Genomic DNA, 18,447 nt, shown 5'->3' with positions numbered 1-18,447 from the left:
AGCTCTCCATGGTAGGGCATCAGTACTAAAGTTCCTTTTGAGCTCAGAGTATGGCTGCCGGGAGATGCTGAGTTGTACTGACATGTGTGGTGTTTCACCTTTCCTTGACGCAGCTGCTAGTGGAAGCCTGGAAACAGTGAAGGTTATCCTGTCATATTATGATGCCCTAGATGACAAGGACAAGAAAGGACTGAGTGCACTTCATCATGCTGCACGCACAGGAAGTGTATTGGTGATTGAGTTCCTGGTAAAAGAACTAGGAGCAGATGTTAACAGTGTTTCAGACATTGACAGAGTAACACCATTACATGTTGCAGCTCGTGAGAAACAGAGTGACGTTGTTCATCTTCTGATGAAGCTGGGAGCTGACACTTCTCTGACTGATGCACATGGTCGCAGTGGTACGTTCTATGGAACTGTTTAGTGGAGAGCATTAATTGTAACATAAGTATCTCTAAAGTTCAAAGTGGTTAGCACACTGGACTCACATTTGGGCAGATGATGGTTCAAACCCGTGTCTGGTCATCCTGTTTTAGGCTTTCCGTGATTTCCCTAAATTGATTCAGGCAAATTCCGGAATGGTTCCTTTGCAAGTCTGTGTCTGACTTCCTTCCACATCCTCCCCTAATCCGATGGGACCGATGACCTCGCTGTTTGCTCCCCTCCTCCAAATCAACCAACTAACTAATCCAAAGAGTAACCTGAAAGTTCTCCTATTTCTGTTCAGATGCAGTATTTCAAGCTGCTATTTATATTTTATTATCAAAGTGTCATGACACTGTTGTTAAGATGTTTAAGCCTATACTTTGATGAGTAAAGGGAAGAACTCTCAAGAAACTTAAAGGAAATACATACATTCTTAAAAGAGCAATGTCCTTTACAGATGATTCTTGTCTTGAAGAGCATAAACACAGTAAAACACTCATAGCTAAAATGATCCTTTTATGAGAGAATCATTAAAACTTTGAAGAAAAAAATGTTGTATGACTAGGGCCTGATGACGACTATAAATCGACTGTGTTCCTTCCATATTCCGGGAATGTGTCATCGAAAATAGGCAGATTACTGAAGAAAAATAAAATCAAGGTTGTCTTCTGTCCACCAGCAAAGAACCGGGCCCTCATTGGATCTGTTAAAGACGATTTACAACTGAAGAAAGCAGGCGTCTACAAAATTCCCTGTGAATGTGGCTCTGCATATATTGGCCAGACGACAATAACTGTCCATGAACGATGTACAGAACATGAAAGATACACCCGTCTGCGGCAACCGTCAAAATCAGCAGTAGCAGAGCACTGTATTGCTTTGGGATATTCAATGGAATACAATGGAACGAAACTTTTAGCTCCGGTTTCCGGATTTTGTAATTCCGTTATCAAAGAATCAGTGGAACTATGTCCAGCTTTCAGCTGGATAAAAATTGGAATCCTGTTATTAAAATTATACAATCACAGTGGAATCGACGGCGTCATTCAATACTCAATGACTAGACGATCTTTTACTTTCATCACTGAGGGCAGCACATACAGATCGGCTTTGCCGCGCATGTCAACACTTGATGCATGTGCTGTAGGATGCCAGTACGTTTCGTGTGCGCGAGATTCAGTAGTTGTGTACTCACCCGATGATGGCCAGATGTCTCTGGGCCGAAATATCGTGGCAGAATGTCGACGGGATCCGGCTGCATACCCGGAAATTATTAGAAGAAGGATAAGACATACTTGGCTAATTAAAAGGTTTGAGCATTGCTTGCTGTGACAACTAACTCCATAGATCAAGTTTACTTTGAGGTACGCGTTCAATTATTTACAGTACATTATGTATAAAATACCTACATAGTCAGTTAGTTTCTAAATCTTTCTTTAGGTTGAAACTATTTTTAGAAACACAGAAATGCTAGGAAAATATTAATTTATGAAGAATGATGCTAAAATGAACCAAAACATCATAACTTTATGAAGAAAAGTTTCTGAGGAATAGTATCTAATTCATTGCACCAACATCGATAGTGTCAAAAGGCTTTTTAAAACCCCAGTTTTACTCCAAGAAAACAATTGTGAAGCAAAGATATTACCACATAGCATCCAAAGTAATAGTTCTTCAACATCTATAATAATGCAAAAAAGATCGATGCCAATAGATGTGATCTTGTACATGGAGAGTCCACTGCATTTTACTGAATGCCCAACTGCACTAGAAAGCCAATAAGGAATCTCAGCAATGCATCTGTCTATTGACAGTGCCAAAACTTGAGAGTAGTGTGCCACTCATCGCACCATAATAACAACAGAAGACTCTGGATTTTAAATGCATTTATACTCTGCAATATCTTAACGACTCTGTGAAATATTTGTATCACGAAGTATGATTCAGTGAGACTTGCTGTTCTGGAGAGGAGGGAAAATGGGCAGGAGGGAGGGGGGAAAGGATAGTTCCGTTTGAAAAAAAAAAGGTTTGAAGACACTGCATTTGTTCTTAGCTTGGCTCATGTGTTACTATTATTGTATAATCTTTTTGTGATCGTTTGTTTAAAAATCACAAACATTTTTAACATGCAAAGGTATCATTGAGTGAAAGATGGATTAATGCTGGAACTTAAGAGCTCCAGGAGATTTAAGAAACTTCATGGATATTGTGAAAGTAAATTTTTAATTGTTCAGTTGTGTATTCAAGATTTGGGAACCACTAGAACAAACATAATTTTCCTACACTCAGTTCCAAACTGTATTTAATGGTAATCCTCCACATTTGACCTTAACCTATCACATTCCTGCAGTTTTTGTACCTACCAATTAAAGATCTGGGCCCACAATGAAGACACACTTATCCCATTTTCTCAGAATTTTAATGATGATGATAGCCATTAGTGTCCCATTGTCAGAGAAATGCCTCTCCCAATTTCTTCCACAAATTCTCTTTTGCACTGTTGCTGGCCACAACAGTCCTTCGTAAGCCTTCAGCATCTCTCACCATAATCTTGTCTGTCTTCCTATTCTCCTAATTTCTTCCAGAGACACCAGTTCAGTTACTGATATTCCCCATCTTTCATCTGTTATTCTCCTGACATGACCAGCACACTGCCAATTTCAGCTTGAGCCAAGGAATCCTGTACCCATGTTTTATTTGTAATGTCTTTATTTCTAATCCAGTCTCATCATGTTACATTCACTATCGAATGATATAACCTGTCCAAGCTATACAGTGTATCCCATGAGGAATTGTCAGTATTCAGGAATATGACAGGAGCAATCATTGAAAGCAAAACAGACTGGTCAGTCTAGTAACCGTGGCCTCAGAAATGCATACCTTAAGAGCGATGAGCACTTCTTCATATTCGATACTGTGCAACAAATCTACCAAATCTTCCCATAGAGGTGTCGTATATGTGACTGTAGGTTTTCCCGGCGTGAACTGTTGATGAAGGTTTCTCGGGTCTCCAGCCGGGTGGTAACGCTGATATCTCATGACGTTTTGGGAAGTGTCATACTACCAATCTTCTGGCGAAGTGTCGAGATTCTTGGAGAGATTCGCGAGATATCAACGCTACCATACGGCTGGAGACCCAAGAAACCTTCATCAACTAACAATTCTCTTCTACTGCAAGCTCTTTGTTACCCATTTTTTGAGAGGTGGTAGTATGGACCAAAATAAGAAAAAAGATATCCAATAAACATGGGGTCTCAAGTGCATACCTTAAAAGCTGTGAATACTTGTTCTTCTTCACTACTGTGACAACATCTCTCCTGATCAACAAGTCCTCCTAGCTTTTAAGTTATGCATTTTAGAGTCCATGTTTACTAGACAATTTTTTGTTGTTTTGGTCCATGCTATCTGCTCCCAAAACATGTAATGCAAAGAGCTTACTATAGAAGTGATTTGTTTCACAATGTAGAAGTTTAAGGGCTCATAGCTCTTTCATAGAGGCCATGTTTACTAGGCATTTTTGATGTTGCTGAGCAACAATCATATAATATTCTTTAAGTGAATACACTACCATTTGACTGTCTTGTTTTTTATTTAATTACGACCTAGGTTTCGGCCTTTTATACCATTTTCAAGTGATTGAGTTAATGTCATTAACATAACATATATATTGCAGGACACCAAGCTCAAGTGATTGAGCTGATGTCATTAACATATGTTGCAGGACATCAAGCTCAAAATTGGTTTTAAATTAAGAAAAATATTGGCTCCCGATGAAATGCCAGATGTAAAATCATTGGGAGTAAAATAGTGAAAGCATGTCATATTTAGTAAAAACAGGTATATAAAAGATGGTTCATACCAAGTAAACATTCTTTTACTAAATATGATGTGCTTCCACTATTATTTGTTGATCTTTTTCGATGAAGATTTTACATCTTACATTGTGTGGGGAACCAATATTTTTCTTAATTGACGGTCAATTTTGAGCTTGATATCCTACAGTGCATGTTAATGACATCAACTCAATCAATTGAAAATGGCATAAAAGGCCGAAACCTAGGTCGTAATTAAATAAACAACAATACAGTCAAATGGCGGTGTGTTCATTTAAAAAATTGACATTCGTGCTTTGAATGATTGCTTGTGTCATATCACTTAGTATTGACCATTCATCCTGGGAGACGCTGCATACTTCTTTTTTATCATTACAGGTGTTATTCCATGTGAACCAAGTCTGCTCTTTTTATTTTTTGTTGGTTCATACTGAATTTCTGCAGCTGTTATAAGTGGAATATCAACAGGCCTCCTCCTCCTCCTCCTCCTACTACTACTACTACTACTACTACTACTACTACTACTACTACTACTAATTCGACTTCTACTCCTACTCCTACTAGAGATGGGTCATTCGCAAACTGATGAATCTAAAGGAACAGTTCACCAGGATGGATGGAAGGAGTGAGGAATGAATTCTAAGGAAAGGTCTTTCATAGTTCACTTCGGTCGCAGCTTTCTACTTATAGTTTCTGGGAATGGGAAACAGTCGGTCTCATTCCCGCAACGGCATGTCGGCCAGTCTCGTTACAGCCTCAGTCCCATTCCCGTCTGTCTTGGTCTTGGTCTCCCTCGGCCGGTCTCATCCATCTTTGTGTGGCCACTCGTTGCAGTTCCACTGCCGACTGCTCCTAGTTAGTTCAGTATCGAGTTGTTGTTCGTTTCGTTAACTGTGCATGCCCATTCTAGATCTGTTTCAAACCTTTCTTGGAATCTGGACTGTGGTTCTTTTCATATTCTATTCAGTGTTCGTGACTGGTAATTAAAATTATTTTATAATTACATAAATTACATAAAAATTATGTGGTATGTCATACATACATCTTTTCGAAACAAAAGGGCATATTGGCTTACTTCAATAAGCAGCAGAAGATATACCTATAAATGGCAAGTTTTTTTGTTATTACACATGCAAAGGAAGTCGGCACAGCACACAGGAGTGGCCATTTTCTGTCTTTTTTTTATCCATGGTAAAACAGCATGTTCATTGTTATGGAAGGCAGACCAACTTACAACCCGCGCTCCATAATAGAGTGTCTGGTGTCACATTTTGTAAAGAGAATACAATAACTTCTACAATATTATTTCAGTGGTACAGGGTGGTGCACGAAAAATCAGCCCCGAGTACTAAACTGCTCATTGTCGCCCACCAATTATCATCTATTGTTCTAAAGTTTTTGTTTGCATTAGTTTACTTGTTATTTATTTCTGCCTAATTATTACATGTTTATCTATTCTGATTGTAGCAGTCAACAAATTGTGCATAATTGGCAAGCAGTCTGCACTCGGGGCCAGTTTTTCATGTGCCACCTTATATTATTTCACTGGGATCAGCCACATAATGCTACAGTTGGCTAAATGAGAGGTTTTGCAGAGTCATGAAAATTACTTCTACAAGTGTGTGAGAATTCTGTAATGAATAAAAACTCTGTACTCCAGAGGGGAGGCAAGTGCCCCCTCTTGGCGCCTTCCATCTTCAGTCACCTTTGCTGTTAATTTTCAATTTTTCATAAGAACCACATACCATGCACAAATGAACGGTGAATGAGTAAATATGAATGGTTCCCAAAAAAGAGTGATCACCAGTGAACTAGTTCCCAAGGGGAACAAGTTTGCCCATCTCTAACTTCTACTAATCCTACTACTACTATTCCTCTTCTTCATCAGCACCTGCACAACTGTACATGTTTTGATAGAATGTTGTAGTTATATTCAGAATGCTGTTTCTTCCTGTCTGAGGAACACAATTGACATATCACAGACATCCCACCCATTCCCTTCCTGAAGCTTCCTGGGAAATATATGTGTTCATTGCTGGTAGTATGGACAGTAATTCTTGAGAAGTAGGGTTTGTGGTTTTTTTTTTTTTTTTTTTTTTGTGTGTGTGTGTGTGTGTGTGTGCTGGAAAGAGCAGATTAGCAGTTGTTAGCTCACTACTAAGATAATGAGTGGACATTATTTAGTTGCAGTATGATGAACATAGAGGGGTGGTAGGTAAAGCTTCAACTGGTTATAAATCACATGCTGAAGAAGTATGTGCAGAGTAAGTAGATTAAGACTGGAAAAGACGCACAGTGGTTCAAAAAGAAAATTTAGGAACTTCTGAGAAAACAGACATTATTGCACACTCTGTTAAAAAAATAACGCAGAAATGTCAACTGGCAAAAGGTAGTATAAAATCATGTGTCTGTAAAAAGATTAATGTACGAAGTGTACAACAATTTCCATGTCATAAGTTAGTGAAACATCTTGGAAAATTCTGGTTTTACATAAAATTGATAAGTGAGTCGCAGGCTTCTACCCAGTCATACATAAACCAGCCTGGTGTGGCACTAGAAGGCAGTAAGAAGAAAGAAGAAGCAGAAGTTTTATATTTTACATTAAAAAAATCTTTCACACAGGAGGATAGTATGGACATACTACTGTTTGACCACTGCACAAACTCCCCTATTGATGATGTAGAAATAGGCATCCTTGGCACTGAAAAGCAGCTGAAAGAGTTGAAGACAATGAAGTTTACAGACTCACATGGTATCCCAATAGCCCCCTTACTTAGCTTGCATTTATCGTGCATCCCTTGCCTGGTGCAAAGCTCCAAGTGACTGGGAAAAGTGCTGGTGAGGCCCATGTAAAAGAAGTGTACAATCCTTAACATTTGTTTGCTGCAGAATTCATGAGAATATTCTGAGTTTGAATATAGTGCATTACCTTGAGAGAGAAAAGCCTCTATCCACAAATAAACACCAATTGAGAAAGTATTGCTTATCCAAAAGTCAACTTGATATTTTCTCACATGATATCCTGCAAACCATGGATGGAGCTCAACAGACAGATTCCATATTTGTAAGTTCCTGGAAAGCTCGTGGAACAGTGTCACACTGTAGACTGATAACAAAGGTCTGCACATAAAGGATAGGATCTCATATACACTCCTGGAAATTGAAATAAGAACACCGTTAATTCATTGTCCCAGGAAGGGGAAACTTTATTGACACATTCCTGGGGTCAGATACATCACATGATCACACTGACAGAATCACAGGCACATAGACACAGGCAACAGAGCATGCACAATGTCGGCACTAGTACAGTGTATATCCACCTTTCGCAGCAATGCAGGCTGCTATTCTCCCATGGAGACGATCGTAGAGATGCTGGATGTAGTCCTGTGGAACGGCTTGCCATGCCATTTCCACCTGGCGCCTCAGTTGGACCAGCGTTCGTGCTGGACGTGCAGACCGCGTGAGACGACGCTTCGTCCAGTCCCAAACATGCTCAATGGGGGACAGATCCGGAGATCTTGCTGGCCAGGGTAGTTGACTTACACCTTCTAGAGCACGTTGGGTGGCACGGGATACATGCGGACGTGCATTGTCCTGTTGGAACAGCAAGTTCCCTTGCCGGTCTAGGAATGGCAGAACGATGGGTTCGATGACGGTTTGGATGTACCGTGCACTATTCAGTGTCCCCTCGACGATCACCAGTGGTGTACGGCCAGTGTACGAGATCGCTCCCCACACCATGATGCCGGGTGTTGGCCCTGTGTGCCTCGGTCGTATGCAGTCCTGATTGTGGCGCTCACCTGCACGGCGCCAAACACGCATACGACCATCATTGGCATCAAGGCAGAAGCGACTCTCATCGCTGAAGGCGACACGTCTCCATTCGTCCCTCCATTCACGCCTGTCGCGACACCACTGGAGGCGGGCTGCACGATGTTGGGGCGTGAGCGGAAGACGGCCTAACGGTGTGCGGGACCGTAGCCCAGCTTCATGGAGACGGTTGTGAATGGTCCTCGCCGATACCCCAGGAGCAACAGTGTCCCTAATTTGCTGGGAAGTGGCGGTGCGGTCCCCTACGGCACTGCGTAGGATCCTACGGTCTTGGCGTGCATCCGTGCGTCGCTGCGGTCCGGTCCCAGGTCGACGGGCACGTGCACCTTCCGCCGACCACTGGCGACAACATCGATGTACTGTGGAGACCTCACGCCCCACGTGTTGAGCAATTCGGCGGTACGTCCACCCGGCCTCCCGCATGCCCACTATACGCCCTCGCTCAAAGTCCGTCAACTGCACATACGGTTCACGTCCACGCTGTCGCGGCATGCTACCGGTGTTAAAGACTGCGATGGAGCTCCGTATGCCACGGCAAACTGGCTGACACTGACGGCGGCGGTGCACAAATGCTGCGCAGCTAGCGCCATTCGACGGCCAACACCGCGGTTTCTGGTGTGTCCGCTGTGCCGTGCGTGTGATCATTGCTTGTACAGCCCTCTCGCAGTGTCCGGAGCAAGTATGGTGGGTCTGACACACTGGTGTCAATGTGTTCTTTTTTCCATTTCCAGGAGTGTATGTGAGTGGCTCAAAGACTTGTTAAGTAATGGAACCCAGTATTTTGTCCTGGGTTATGAGTGGTCATTGGGGACAAAGATAAAATAGGAATGCCCTTTGGAAGTGTGATAGTACCACTCTTGTCTTCTGTATATGTAAACAATCTGATGGATAGGGTAAGCAGCAATCTGTGATTGTTTGCTGATGAAACTATAGTGTATGAAAAGTACAACCATGCTGTCACCCACATACATCTCATCAGAGCACCACAAATGCCAGAGAAGAGAAATCGGGGCTCATAAGGAAGCATATAGATTGTCGTTTTTGCCTTGCTCCATTTGGGAATGAAACAGGATGGAAATGACTAGTAATCATACAAGGTACCCTCTGCCATTCATCGTATGGTGGCCTACAGAGTATGTTTGTAGACATAGATGCAGAAGCTATACTGCTCTACTGCTTTTCTCACTCCATGAGTATTCTACTGACGTATGTAGTTTCTTATAGTTCGTTTAGTAACTTTATCAGCTCTCAAATACAACTTTGTTGTTAACAATTTAGCTTCTTGAATAATTTTCCATAGAATTTTATCAAACTGACCACATAAATGCTGCATGCCAAGTTTTGTTGATTGTAATTATTGAAATCTTTTCTGTAGTTCTGTGAGGTGTTCTTCCTGGCCATTCCTTTGATCTACAGTGCGAGATTTGCTTCACATAAAAGATTTCGTTGTGTATGTTAATGTTTTCCCAAATTCACTTCAGTTGTTCGTCTTCTGCCCAACAAGCTTCATTTTCTTTTCTGCAACAGCTACTTTTTCTGTTGCGACTTCTTCGTATGTTCAACAGGCCAACTACCCAAAGTATATGTACTTCAGTAACTGATGTATGCTGATAACACGAGAATACTGATGGAGGGTGCAAATACACCAGGAGAATAATGAAAAAGCCTTACAACTGTTTCACAACAAACAACTTAACCTTTAATCTTACAAAGACTCATATTACTCAGTTTCAAATGAAAATGACTTAACAGAGCTCAATGGGCACACATTGAATGATGCTCCATGTGTAAAGTTCCTAGGCATCCAGATGCATAATAAACTAAGGTGGCACCAGTACATGGATAAGATAACTGAAAAATTTAGGATGCAATATGAGTGTTAAAATCCATTTTCTTCATAGTCATCTTGACTTCTTCCATTAAAATCTTGGAGATGTTAGTAAAGAATGTGGAGAAAGGCCTCATCAAGATATGAAAGAAATAGTATCATATTATCAAGACAGGATGAAGGATGATGCCTGACTACTGTTGCTTTCTAAAAAGAGATAAGTGGTCCCCAGCATAGAAGAAAATCTTGAAGACAAAATTTCTATATGAAGAGAAAGCAATATGGTACTGGAAAAGTGCAGTGTCTCTGTAAGACTTGGAATATGTTGGACTTAAATTGGGATTAGGTTTTATAAATAAATGAGGGCGGTTTGATTCTGTTTAATGGCTGCAATTTTAAACTATTTAGACATTACTAGTATAGCTGTAAGTGTCTTTATTATTACATTAAAATATCTCAATATTGTATAAATAAGACAGTGCTTTGTAGCATTATTACAGTTTTTTCATATGTGAAAGCCCAAATCTGACTTCACATTTTTCAACAGAGGCCAGCAATCAATGAAAATCACCCTTCACAATTAAAAGCATTGAACAAAAATTTAATTTTGCAGCCCTGTGCCTGTGTTTTTAATGCTAAGTTTGCATTTATTTATTTATTTTACATCTGTCACAGACAGGTGTTTAGAATTTTCATCAAGACCAAAGGTATTTGTTTTGATAATCTGTTGTACTGAGATCAGATTTTGCTACAGTTGTGAAGATTTCATTGTAGCACTCTGGAATTTGAGTTGGGACCTACAATAGCCTTTCCTTCAAGGATTATTTTTCAAACTTCATGCATACAGAATTTAACAACTACTACAAATGTAGTAACTGACTGTGCGGCCTTCATATTATTTTTATGGTTTAAAATTATCCTCCTATTTTTTGCATTGACAACTCTTTTAATTATAATTTTATGAAGTCTACAATATTCAGTAAAATCATAGTGTCTACTATATTTTTGTTACCTGTGCAGCTGCATTTTTCTTACACTGGAACTTTTAATGCTGTGGATGATCCACTTTACTTTATTTGTCACTTCATTGCCCCAAGTTGTAATTGGATGTGTTTTATTTAAGATATTAAAAAAAACTATTTAGGAGTTTATCAAAATTTTCATTACTTGGGATCACAAATCCATTCTACCATATTATGGCGTTATTAAACATCTCAGTTTTTTTATATGCTGAAAAAACACTTCTGTGTTTAAAATATACTTCTTTGATTTTATTGTCTTTTTAAGCATCTTTTGAAGAAGAAGCAGTAGTATGTATATAATATCATTTTTCTTCTCTTACAGTATTGGATTACAGTGCAGCTCCCGTCACCTGAGTAATGTAAAGGTTTCCACAAGTAACCAAGAGGACTGATGACAGAACTACAGCTATTACTCGGTACAATCCCTCCATTCATAACTGGTTAAAACTTTGGTCTTTCTGATCCATTTCAATTTTGCACTATTGAACCGGTAAATAATACACAATGTGGTGTCCAGTACAACAACAATGCAAATGTTGAAATGAGGCTTAAATACTTGCTTCATAGTAAAACCCCAGTAATGATAAAAGCTGATGTTTTCCAAAACACAACTTCTTCCACAGCTCCTGAATTACTGCTTTGAGACCTTTTAGGTACAGGAGATATTCTCTCACTTCCTTATTTCACATCTTCATATTTTGTGTTCTTGAGCTGGTACAGTTGAAATACTAGTGGCTGTGATGGTATTTAAGAAATTTTCTTGATAAGTTGTGGTCTCATGAAGATATACAGAAGTTTTCTGAGATTATCTTATACATCATTAATGTAGTTCTCTCTCATCAAAACCTCTTCTTGAAAAGATGTCTCTAATTCTTGAAGTTCCTCGTATTTTCTTTAGATGACCTGAATTTCTTATCATCATCACACACAATTTTTCTCTCAGGATCTTCTGAAGGTTTTCTGTCCAGTGCTTTCATGAAGGAAAGAGTCCTTGACATCTTATTGTGATTTTCTCTGAAGAATGTAGCCTTTCTTAACTGCGGACTCCAGTGCCTTTTATTGGACATGGCTCTCTCTTTCCTGGTTGCTGAAGTGTCCTGTAGTTTTAATTCTGTTTGTTCTCTAAGACATGGTAAAGTTCTGCCACCTCTTTTGCAATCTTGAATGTCTCTTTCTTGAGTGTAGACCCCTTCTCTTTAAGACTGTTGTTTCACACTAAGTTCTAAATGTGTTCTTTACTTAATTTATGTACTCAACAACTCAGACATTTGAAAATCTCTATTTCCTTATTGTGTTATCTAGAAATAATGTGCTGAATGTACTATTCAGTTTCTTCCTTAACCACATCACCTCACTGTACAACACCCTCTGCATTAAAACTGCATTCTTCACACAGCCTCTTAAGATGTTAGAATATGGTTCCATTAGAAATGACTCCCACTAGGTAATCTGCCTCCATATTAATCAAAATCCCCAAGCTACAAAGAAACTTAAACAATTCTCTCTTTTTCGAAAAAAAAATGTTGTTTACTTAAAATCAGTGAGTGTGGTAGCAAATATGGCCCATATAATGTTACATTACTTTCAGTTATACTTGTGTCTTTTTCTCTTTCATAATTATACTCATACATATTTTACTACATAAGCAGAGCTCTATTACAATTACCAATGATTGCATTAATGTTTGTGAGTGATTGATACAGTTGTTTTCTTGATTAAAACTTGTAATGTGGTCTCAACAAATCATCATGGTTCTTATCTTGTGATACTGTTTGGTGTTCTGGAAATAAAAACCTGAAGTATAATTGTGAGACGTTTGATGCAAAAAAGAGAATGAAGTTTGCACAGAAGTAAAGGAAAAATACAATATTAAAACAATGCATGTGCAGTAAAATAAGTGTGATTAAATTTGCTAATATTAAAGTAAATTAAAAAACTTCCAAATCCTGACTTTTTTCCTCAAATTAAAGGTTGGTTTGAACATCACAGTGCTTCATTAGATGGTGTCCTATTGGAGAGTATGGGTGCACTCATTCATGATGACTATTAGTGAACACTATTTGCTTTAAGGTAGCTAGTTCTTTTTGTATCATGAAGCTGACATTTACAGATTATTTATGGAAAGAAAACAGAGAAAATAATAATACCAAAACTACAAAAGATCATCTGAAAAATAATTTTGGTGTGACAAAATACAGTAGTAAATTATTGGACATAATCACTAACTGGTTTCAAAAATCTGATGTAAAAATTGCTTTTGAGTCAAACTGATAATGGTAAAAATGTAATACATGTACACAGGTGCTTACAAAGTTACATGTGGAGATAGCAATAAACAATATGTTTGATAAACAGGGGGAAATTTTCTAATATTGTTCAAGGAGCATTCACACACTCAAAACTACAAAATGGCTTTTGGACTGCACCTACTAAACATAAACCATTCTGTGTTAAAAATAAAGGAGAGCAGCTATCTATTTTACATATTGAACAAAAGGGCAGCATATTAACCTTTTTACAAGATAATGAAATTTACACAAACATAAAGAACAAACCAGAGTCAACACCCTGTGAACAAACTCAGTTTAATCATAGTGCTTACTTTAACATTTACAGAGACTCTATTCAATGATATTCAGATTTTTCAGTGTAGATGCACATAGCTGAATGAGATTTGCCTCAGAACACACTATTCTGGAAGCTGTGCTGTTTGTGGTGTGTGGAAATGGATGCTATGTCTACAGTGCCAGCAAAATTACAGAACCAGCACCAGCCTAGTTTCTTCAGAAGCAAATAGTTACTATACTACAGCTGTGCCATCTACAATACACATGACACAGTGGCAATTATGTCACAAGCTTTTGCATTTAATATAGCTTCATATTAAAATCCTTGTATAACAACCCAGTTAACCAATTTGTTTAACATTTTACACTATGTTGATAACCAAACTACTAGCCCATAAAATGGTAGCACCACATATTTTTAATTTAATTTTTTTTAAGCTGCTATGTTTGAATACATTTTATTCTTACCTTAGACTATGAAATAAATGTACCAATAACACAAGAACACTCATCAACATATACATTATTTGGCACTGTCATTCTATTATGATTAGTAATACCAAGTCTCTGATACTGTCATATATAGTCACAAAGCTTTACCGAGCGAGGTGGCGCAGTGGTTAGCACACTGGACTCGCATTCGGGAGGACGACGGTTCAATCCCGTCTCCGGCCATCCTGATTTAGGTTTTCCGTGATTTCCCTAAATCGCTTCAGGCAAATGCCGGGATGGTTCCTTTGAAAGGGCACGGCCGATTTCCTTCCCCATCCTTCCCTCACCTGAGCTTGCGCTCCGTCTCTAATGACCTCGTTGTCGACGGGACGTTAAACACTAATATCCCCCCCTCCCTCACAAAGCTTAACATGTCTTCTTAATTATAACAATGCACAGTAGCTAATGCTGGTGGTAGCAACTCTCCATTATTTTAAGTAAGATGGTATATTTACATATTTATCTCTTCCACATATTACTTTAAATAGCTTAGATGATAGTGAATACTAATGTATTCTCATTATTCTAATTGTAAATCTGAAGATGACCTAATTCATCATGGACTGATCATAACAGTTATATACTATGTGGTCTGGACTGTTTTGTGCATGAAAGAGTTAAAGTTTAGATCTGGAGTGCATTCTTCATCAAAATTTATCAGATCTAAAATAATTCTAGGTCTCTTCAGGAGCCAAGGTGTAGATCTGCTCTCTCGTAGGTGTGCAGAATCCTTTTGATGTGTCTGGGGCTCTACATAATGCTGACTCTAGCTCCCACATGAAAAAGGGGCAGTGGTATTCTTCTTCATTGTTGGACCTGAATTCCCAATTGCTCTTCTCAACTGCCACTCAGTAATTTTGGAAAGCTGGCAAAATATTCCACCATTATCTGGTCTGGTGACTATCATTCCACATTACAGCTGCCACTGTGCATCTCCCACACCCACAGAACTCCTTCTCCCATACAATATTACTTTCATTGGAATGGCGTTGAAGAACTTTTTTCATGATCTCTTCTTGCTCTCCCTAATAATTCAACAACATTTTGCTGCTGCGGGCTGAGCCTTTGCAGTGGATGCTTCAGTGGTGTGGTGGATTGTCTTGGTGATGTTATCTTCCCATTTGTGGATGATGTCACAGTCTTCAGATGCAGAAAACTGTCTATATAGCATCCAGTTTGCCTTACTGAGCATCCATCATGGCAGTTTTTTTGACACTGATATGTCTGGAAGGTGAGTCGAGATTGTGGTATGGTCGGTCACTCATGGGCAACTCTGTGACAATTTCCCATTGAACAGTGTATGTGAGAGATGGAGAGCATATCAAGATAGGTATGAATAATCCTGCTACAGTGATGAAGCACATCCTCTGCATTATGTTCATTCCCATTACAGACTTCTAGGACTTGTAAGATGGGGGTGAGCACATAACATTTTGAATAGAAATCCAGGTCTGTAAAAGTACCATTTCCGTTCTACGTTGGTTTTAGTTCAGATCTGTAACACGTCTATGTCTGCTGGTGGAAAGGGAAAAATATCAGAATTGCTTGTCCTGGTATGCAGTGGGGCAGATAGGGTGATGTGTCACAGTCACCTGACAAGGGTTCATGTACAAAGTTTAATTTACAAGACACTTGTAGAGACGGGGGAAGATCTACTGGCATGAGTTCTGGCCGCTGCACTAGAAACCAAAGAGACGCCAGATGGGATTGAGAGTGTGTACCAACATGCTTCATAGGTGTGAGATTTGATCCAGAAGTAAGGTTCTTTTCATTTTTACAAATAGACAACATTTTTTATTTTCATAGAAATTTACATTGTTGGAAAGAAGAAACTTAGGTCTATTTTTCTACATAATCACCATCTTTTTCTATGCATTTTTGTAGACCGTGCTCCAATTTCTGCCTCCACCACCAGCCCACTGAGGAAGCATTTCATCTCTTCTTTGACTTTATCGTCACGCTGGAAGCCTCTCAATTGTTCCTTTAACTTGAGGCCCAAGTGATAATCGTTAGGGTTGAGGTCTGGTCTATAAGGTGGGTGAGGCATGACAGTCCAACCGAAGTTTGTCAAAAGTTCCTGTGTTTGGTGGGAAACATGAAGTTTAGTGTTGTCGTGAAGCAGCGATACACATTCTGTCAGTCATGCTCTCCTGCGGTTCTGGATAACTCGCATGAGTTTTTGTAGTGTTTCACAATAACTGCCTGGATTGATTGTTGCCCCATATTCCATGAAATCGATCACCACTCTCCCCTTACAATGCCAAAACACAGTGGCAATGACTTTGCCAGCTGAAAGAGTTTGTTTGAACTTTTTGCAACTGGTGACCCTGAGTGACACCATTGTTTGGATTTTTCTTTCATTTCAGGAGTGAAACGCAACACCCACATTTTGTCTCCTGTAACAGCGGAGTCCAACAATCCTTCCTTATCTTCTTGACACTGGCGTGTGCACAGTGAGTGCGTTTCTCCTTGTGTTCTGTTGTCATACGAAGTACCTGTCGAATGCAGCACTTGTGATACCCCAATTTTTATGTCAAAGCTCTTTCAACTGTACTGTAAGAACTACTAGGAATCCAAGCAAGAAGTTAAAGGACAGTGATCCCCCTGTTTTGAAGCTCTTCACATAGGACCATCTCAATAACTTCCTCAGAAACTGAAGGTCCTCCTTTCCTTTCTTCATCGTGGGCCACCTCCTAACTGGCAGTAAACTCCCTGCACCATTTTCAGATCTGTTGAATGGACATACATTTGTCATCATACACTCCTGTCAACCGATGATGAGTATCTACAAGTGGAGTTCCTTTTGCATGCAAAAACTGTATTATGGAACGAACCTCACACATGGCGTGATCAATAATGGGCACCTCCATCGCAGACGGCTGCTGAACCAATACTGAGCAGCATAGCAAAGTGCGGCCAGATGGAATCAAGGGTTTGGAAACAGCTGTGCACATTGTTGTTGACTGATTTCGCCTAGCACCTTCCCGTGTGACTGGAGGCCTTTTGGAACCTTACTTCTGGCTCAACCCTCGTACAATGTCTGTAACAACAGTGGTGGTCACCACATCGAGCTGCTGTTGTAATGCATCAGTACTGTTCTGTACATACAGTATCCCAGGTTCCTTTTTTGTTTTGGAATAACATAAACACCTGATGTTTAAGTGTGAATACAAAGAAATGTGATTAAGTGATTAATGGGTGCTTTTCATTATGTTTCCTTTCGAAATGTTACCTATAACTAGTATTTATTCACACCTAATTCAGTTCCTCAGACAGAAGTGGATGAGTTAAATATCAGAATTGAAATTGTCATAGTATGAAAATGGTACCTTTTGGATATGGGGTTGCCATCATTGCCTGTGTTGAACGCGTACTTGGTTTAAACAAAGGCATAGGTTTGTAACTACGTTTGTAACTGCAGGTTGTTGTACTCTGTTCATCCATCAATGTCTGGGTGTCTCTTTGGTACAGGCTGATTCAATGCTAAGGTGAAAAACTTTACAAAACCAGGAGGCTGAGCGGCCAAAAAAATCTTTACCTTGAAATATGAGATGCGTTGCATAACCTCGATCTCCTGTATTTTCTTCCCTTCTGCATGTACTGGATAGTGTCTGCTCCAGACTGGATGGTTTTGGGACCAATTAACACACACGGATGGAACAGGGAATTGAGTGCTTGATTCATGAGCAGCTGAACCACATCTTCTGCGTATTACTGTCCTTTGCAAATTGGGGTGGTGCAACTGAAATGTTTACAATTAAATTAGTGTGTAGTGTTAGGTAGGATGACTTAACTTTAAGGTGGATAAGGCCTGCTGCACTGTACTCGGGAACTTTGGTACACTGAATGTCAGAACAAAAGGTGGTGTCTTCTCTAGCTTGTATTTCCTTTTCTTGTGACACCTTTGCTGTCCCATTCCTGTTGCACATCTTTGGCATCAATATTCATGATATCCCAGCGAATTACAACTCCTTTACAGCAATTAAATGTGATGTGCAGTGCATTGTTATGTCTTGCCCTCCAAGTGATTTAGCATTTAACAGCATGTTTAGTTCAGTAGATTTAACTGTCTCAACCCACAGTGTGCTGTTACACAGTCTCAAGATAGATTTAAGTTGTATTGCATATTCCTCTAATGCTTTATCTACTTAGAAAGGAAAAAGTTTTTCAAATGTACTGCTGGGAATGTTTGAAATTGATGGAGGCTTCACAGAGGTTCACGAGTGCAGGTAGGAAAATTAAAGTTCTTACAGAAAGAGCCCTGCTTGCCTGGGCTGAGGTGCAGCAGGTTCTGCAGTGTTTGCCCAATAATGATTATTTTGCCGTTTCAGCCATCCAACTCATTGGTGTTCATGTTCATGACATACCATAAGTCACACATGTCCTCTAAGTGGTGCTAAAGGACAGTCACTTCCAGGCAAATATCTAAATCCAAGAAGCAGAGG

The 18,447-nt window shown here is 39.5% G+C and overlaps 1 protein-coding gene across 3 annotated transcripts in view; it reads left to right on the top strand.

Moving 5' to 3' along the window:
- The window catches only part of LOC126184762 (ankyrin repeat domain-containing protein 16-like), a 107,148-nt gene extending 94,309 nt beyond the window's left edge, over positions 1-12,839 (top strand). For all 3 annotated transcript variants that reach the window (XM_049927311.1, XM_049927310.1, XM_049927312.1), the window contains exons 5-6: positions 3-401; positions 11,266-12,839. In XM_049927311.1, coding sequence (XP_049783268.1) covers positions 3-401; positions 11,266-11,297 — 431 coding nt within the window. In that variant the 3' untranslated portion in view covers positions 11,298-12,839. The remainder of the gene's footprint in view (positions 1-2; positions 402-11,265) is intronic.
- The last annotated feature ends 5,608 nt before the right edge of the window (positions 12,840-18,447 follow it).

This window comes from Schistocerca cancellata, chromosome 4, assembly GCF_023864275.1.
Source record: "Schistocerca cancellata isolate TAMUIC-IGC-003103 chromosome 4, iqSchCanc2.1, whole genome shotgun sequence".
Classification (NCBI taxonomy): domain Eukaryota; kingdom Metazoa; phylum Arthropoda; class Insecta; order Orthoptera; family Acrididae; genus Schistocerca; species Schistocerca cancellata.
This window is presented reverse-complemented; position numbering and strand designations above follow the sequence as displayed.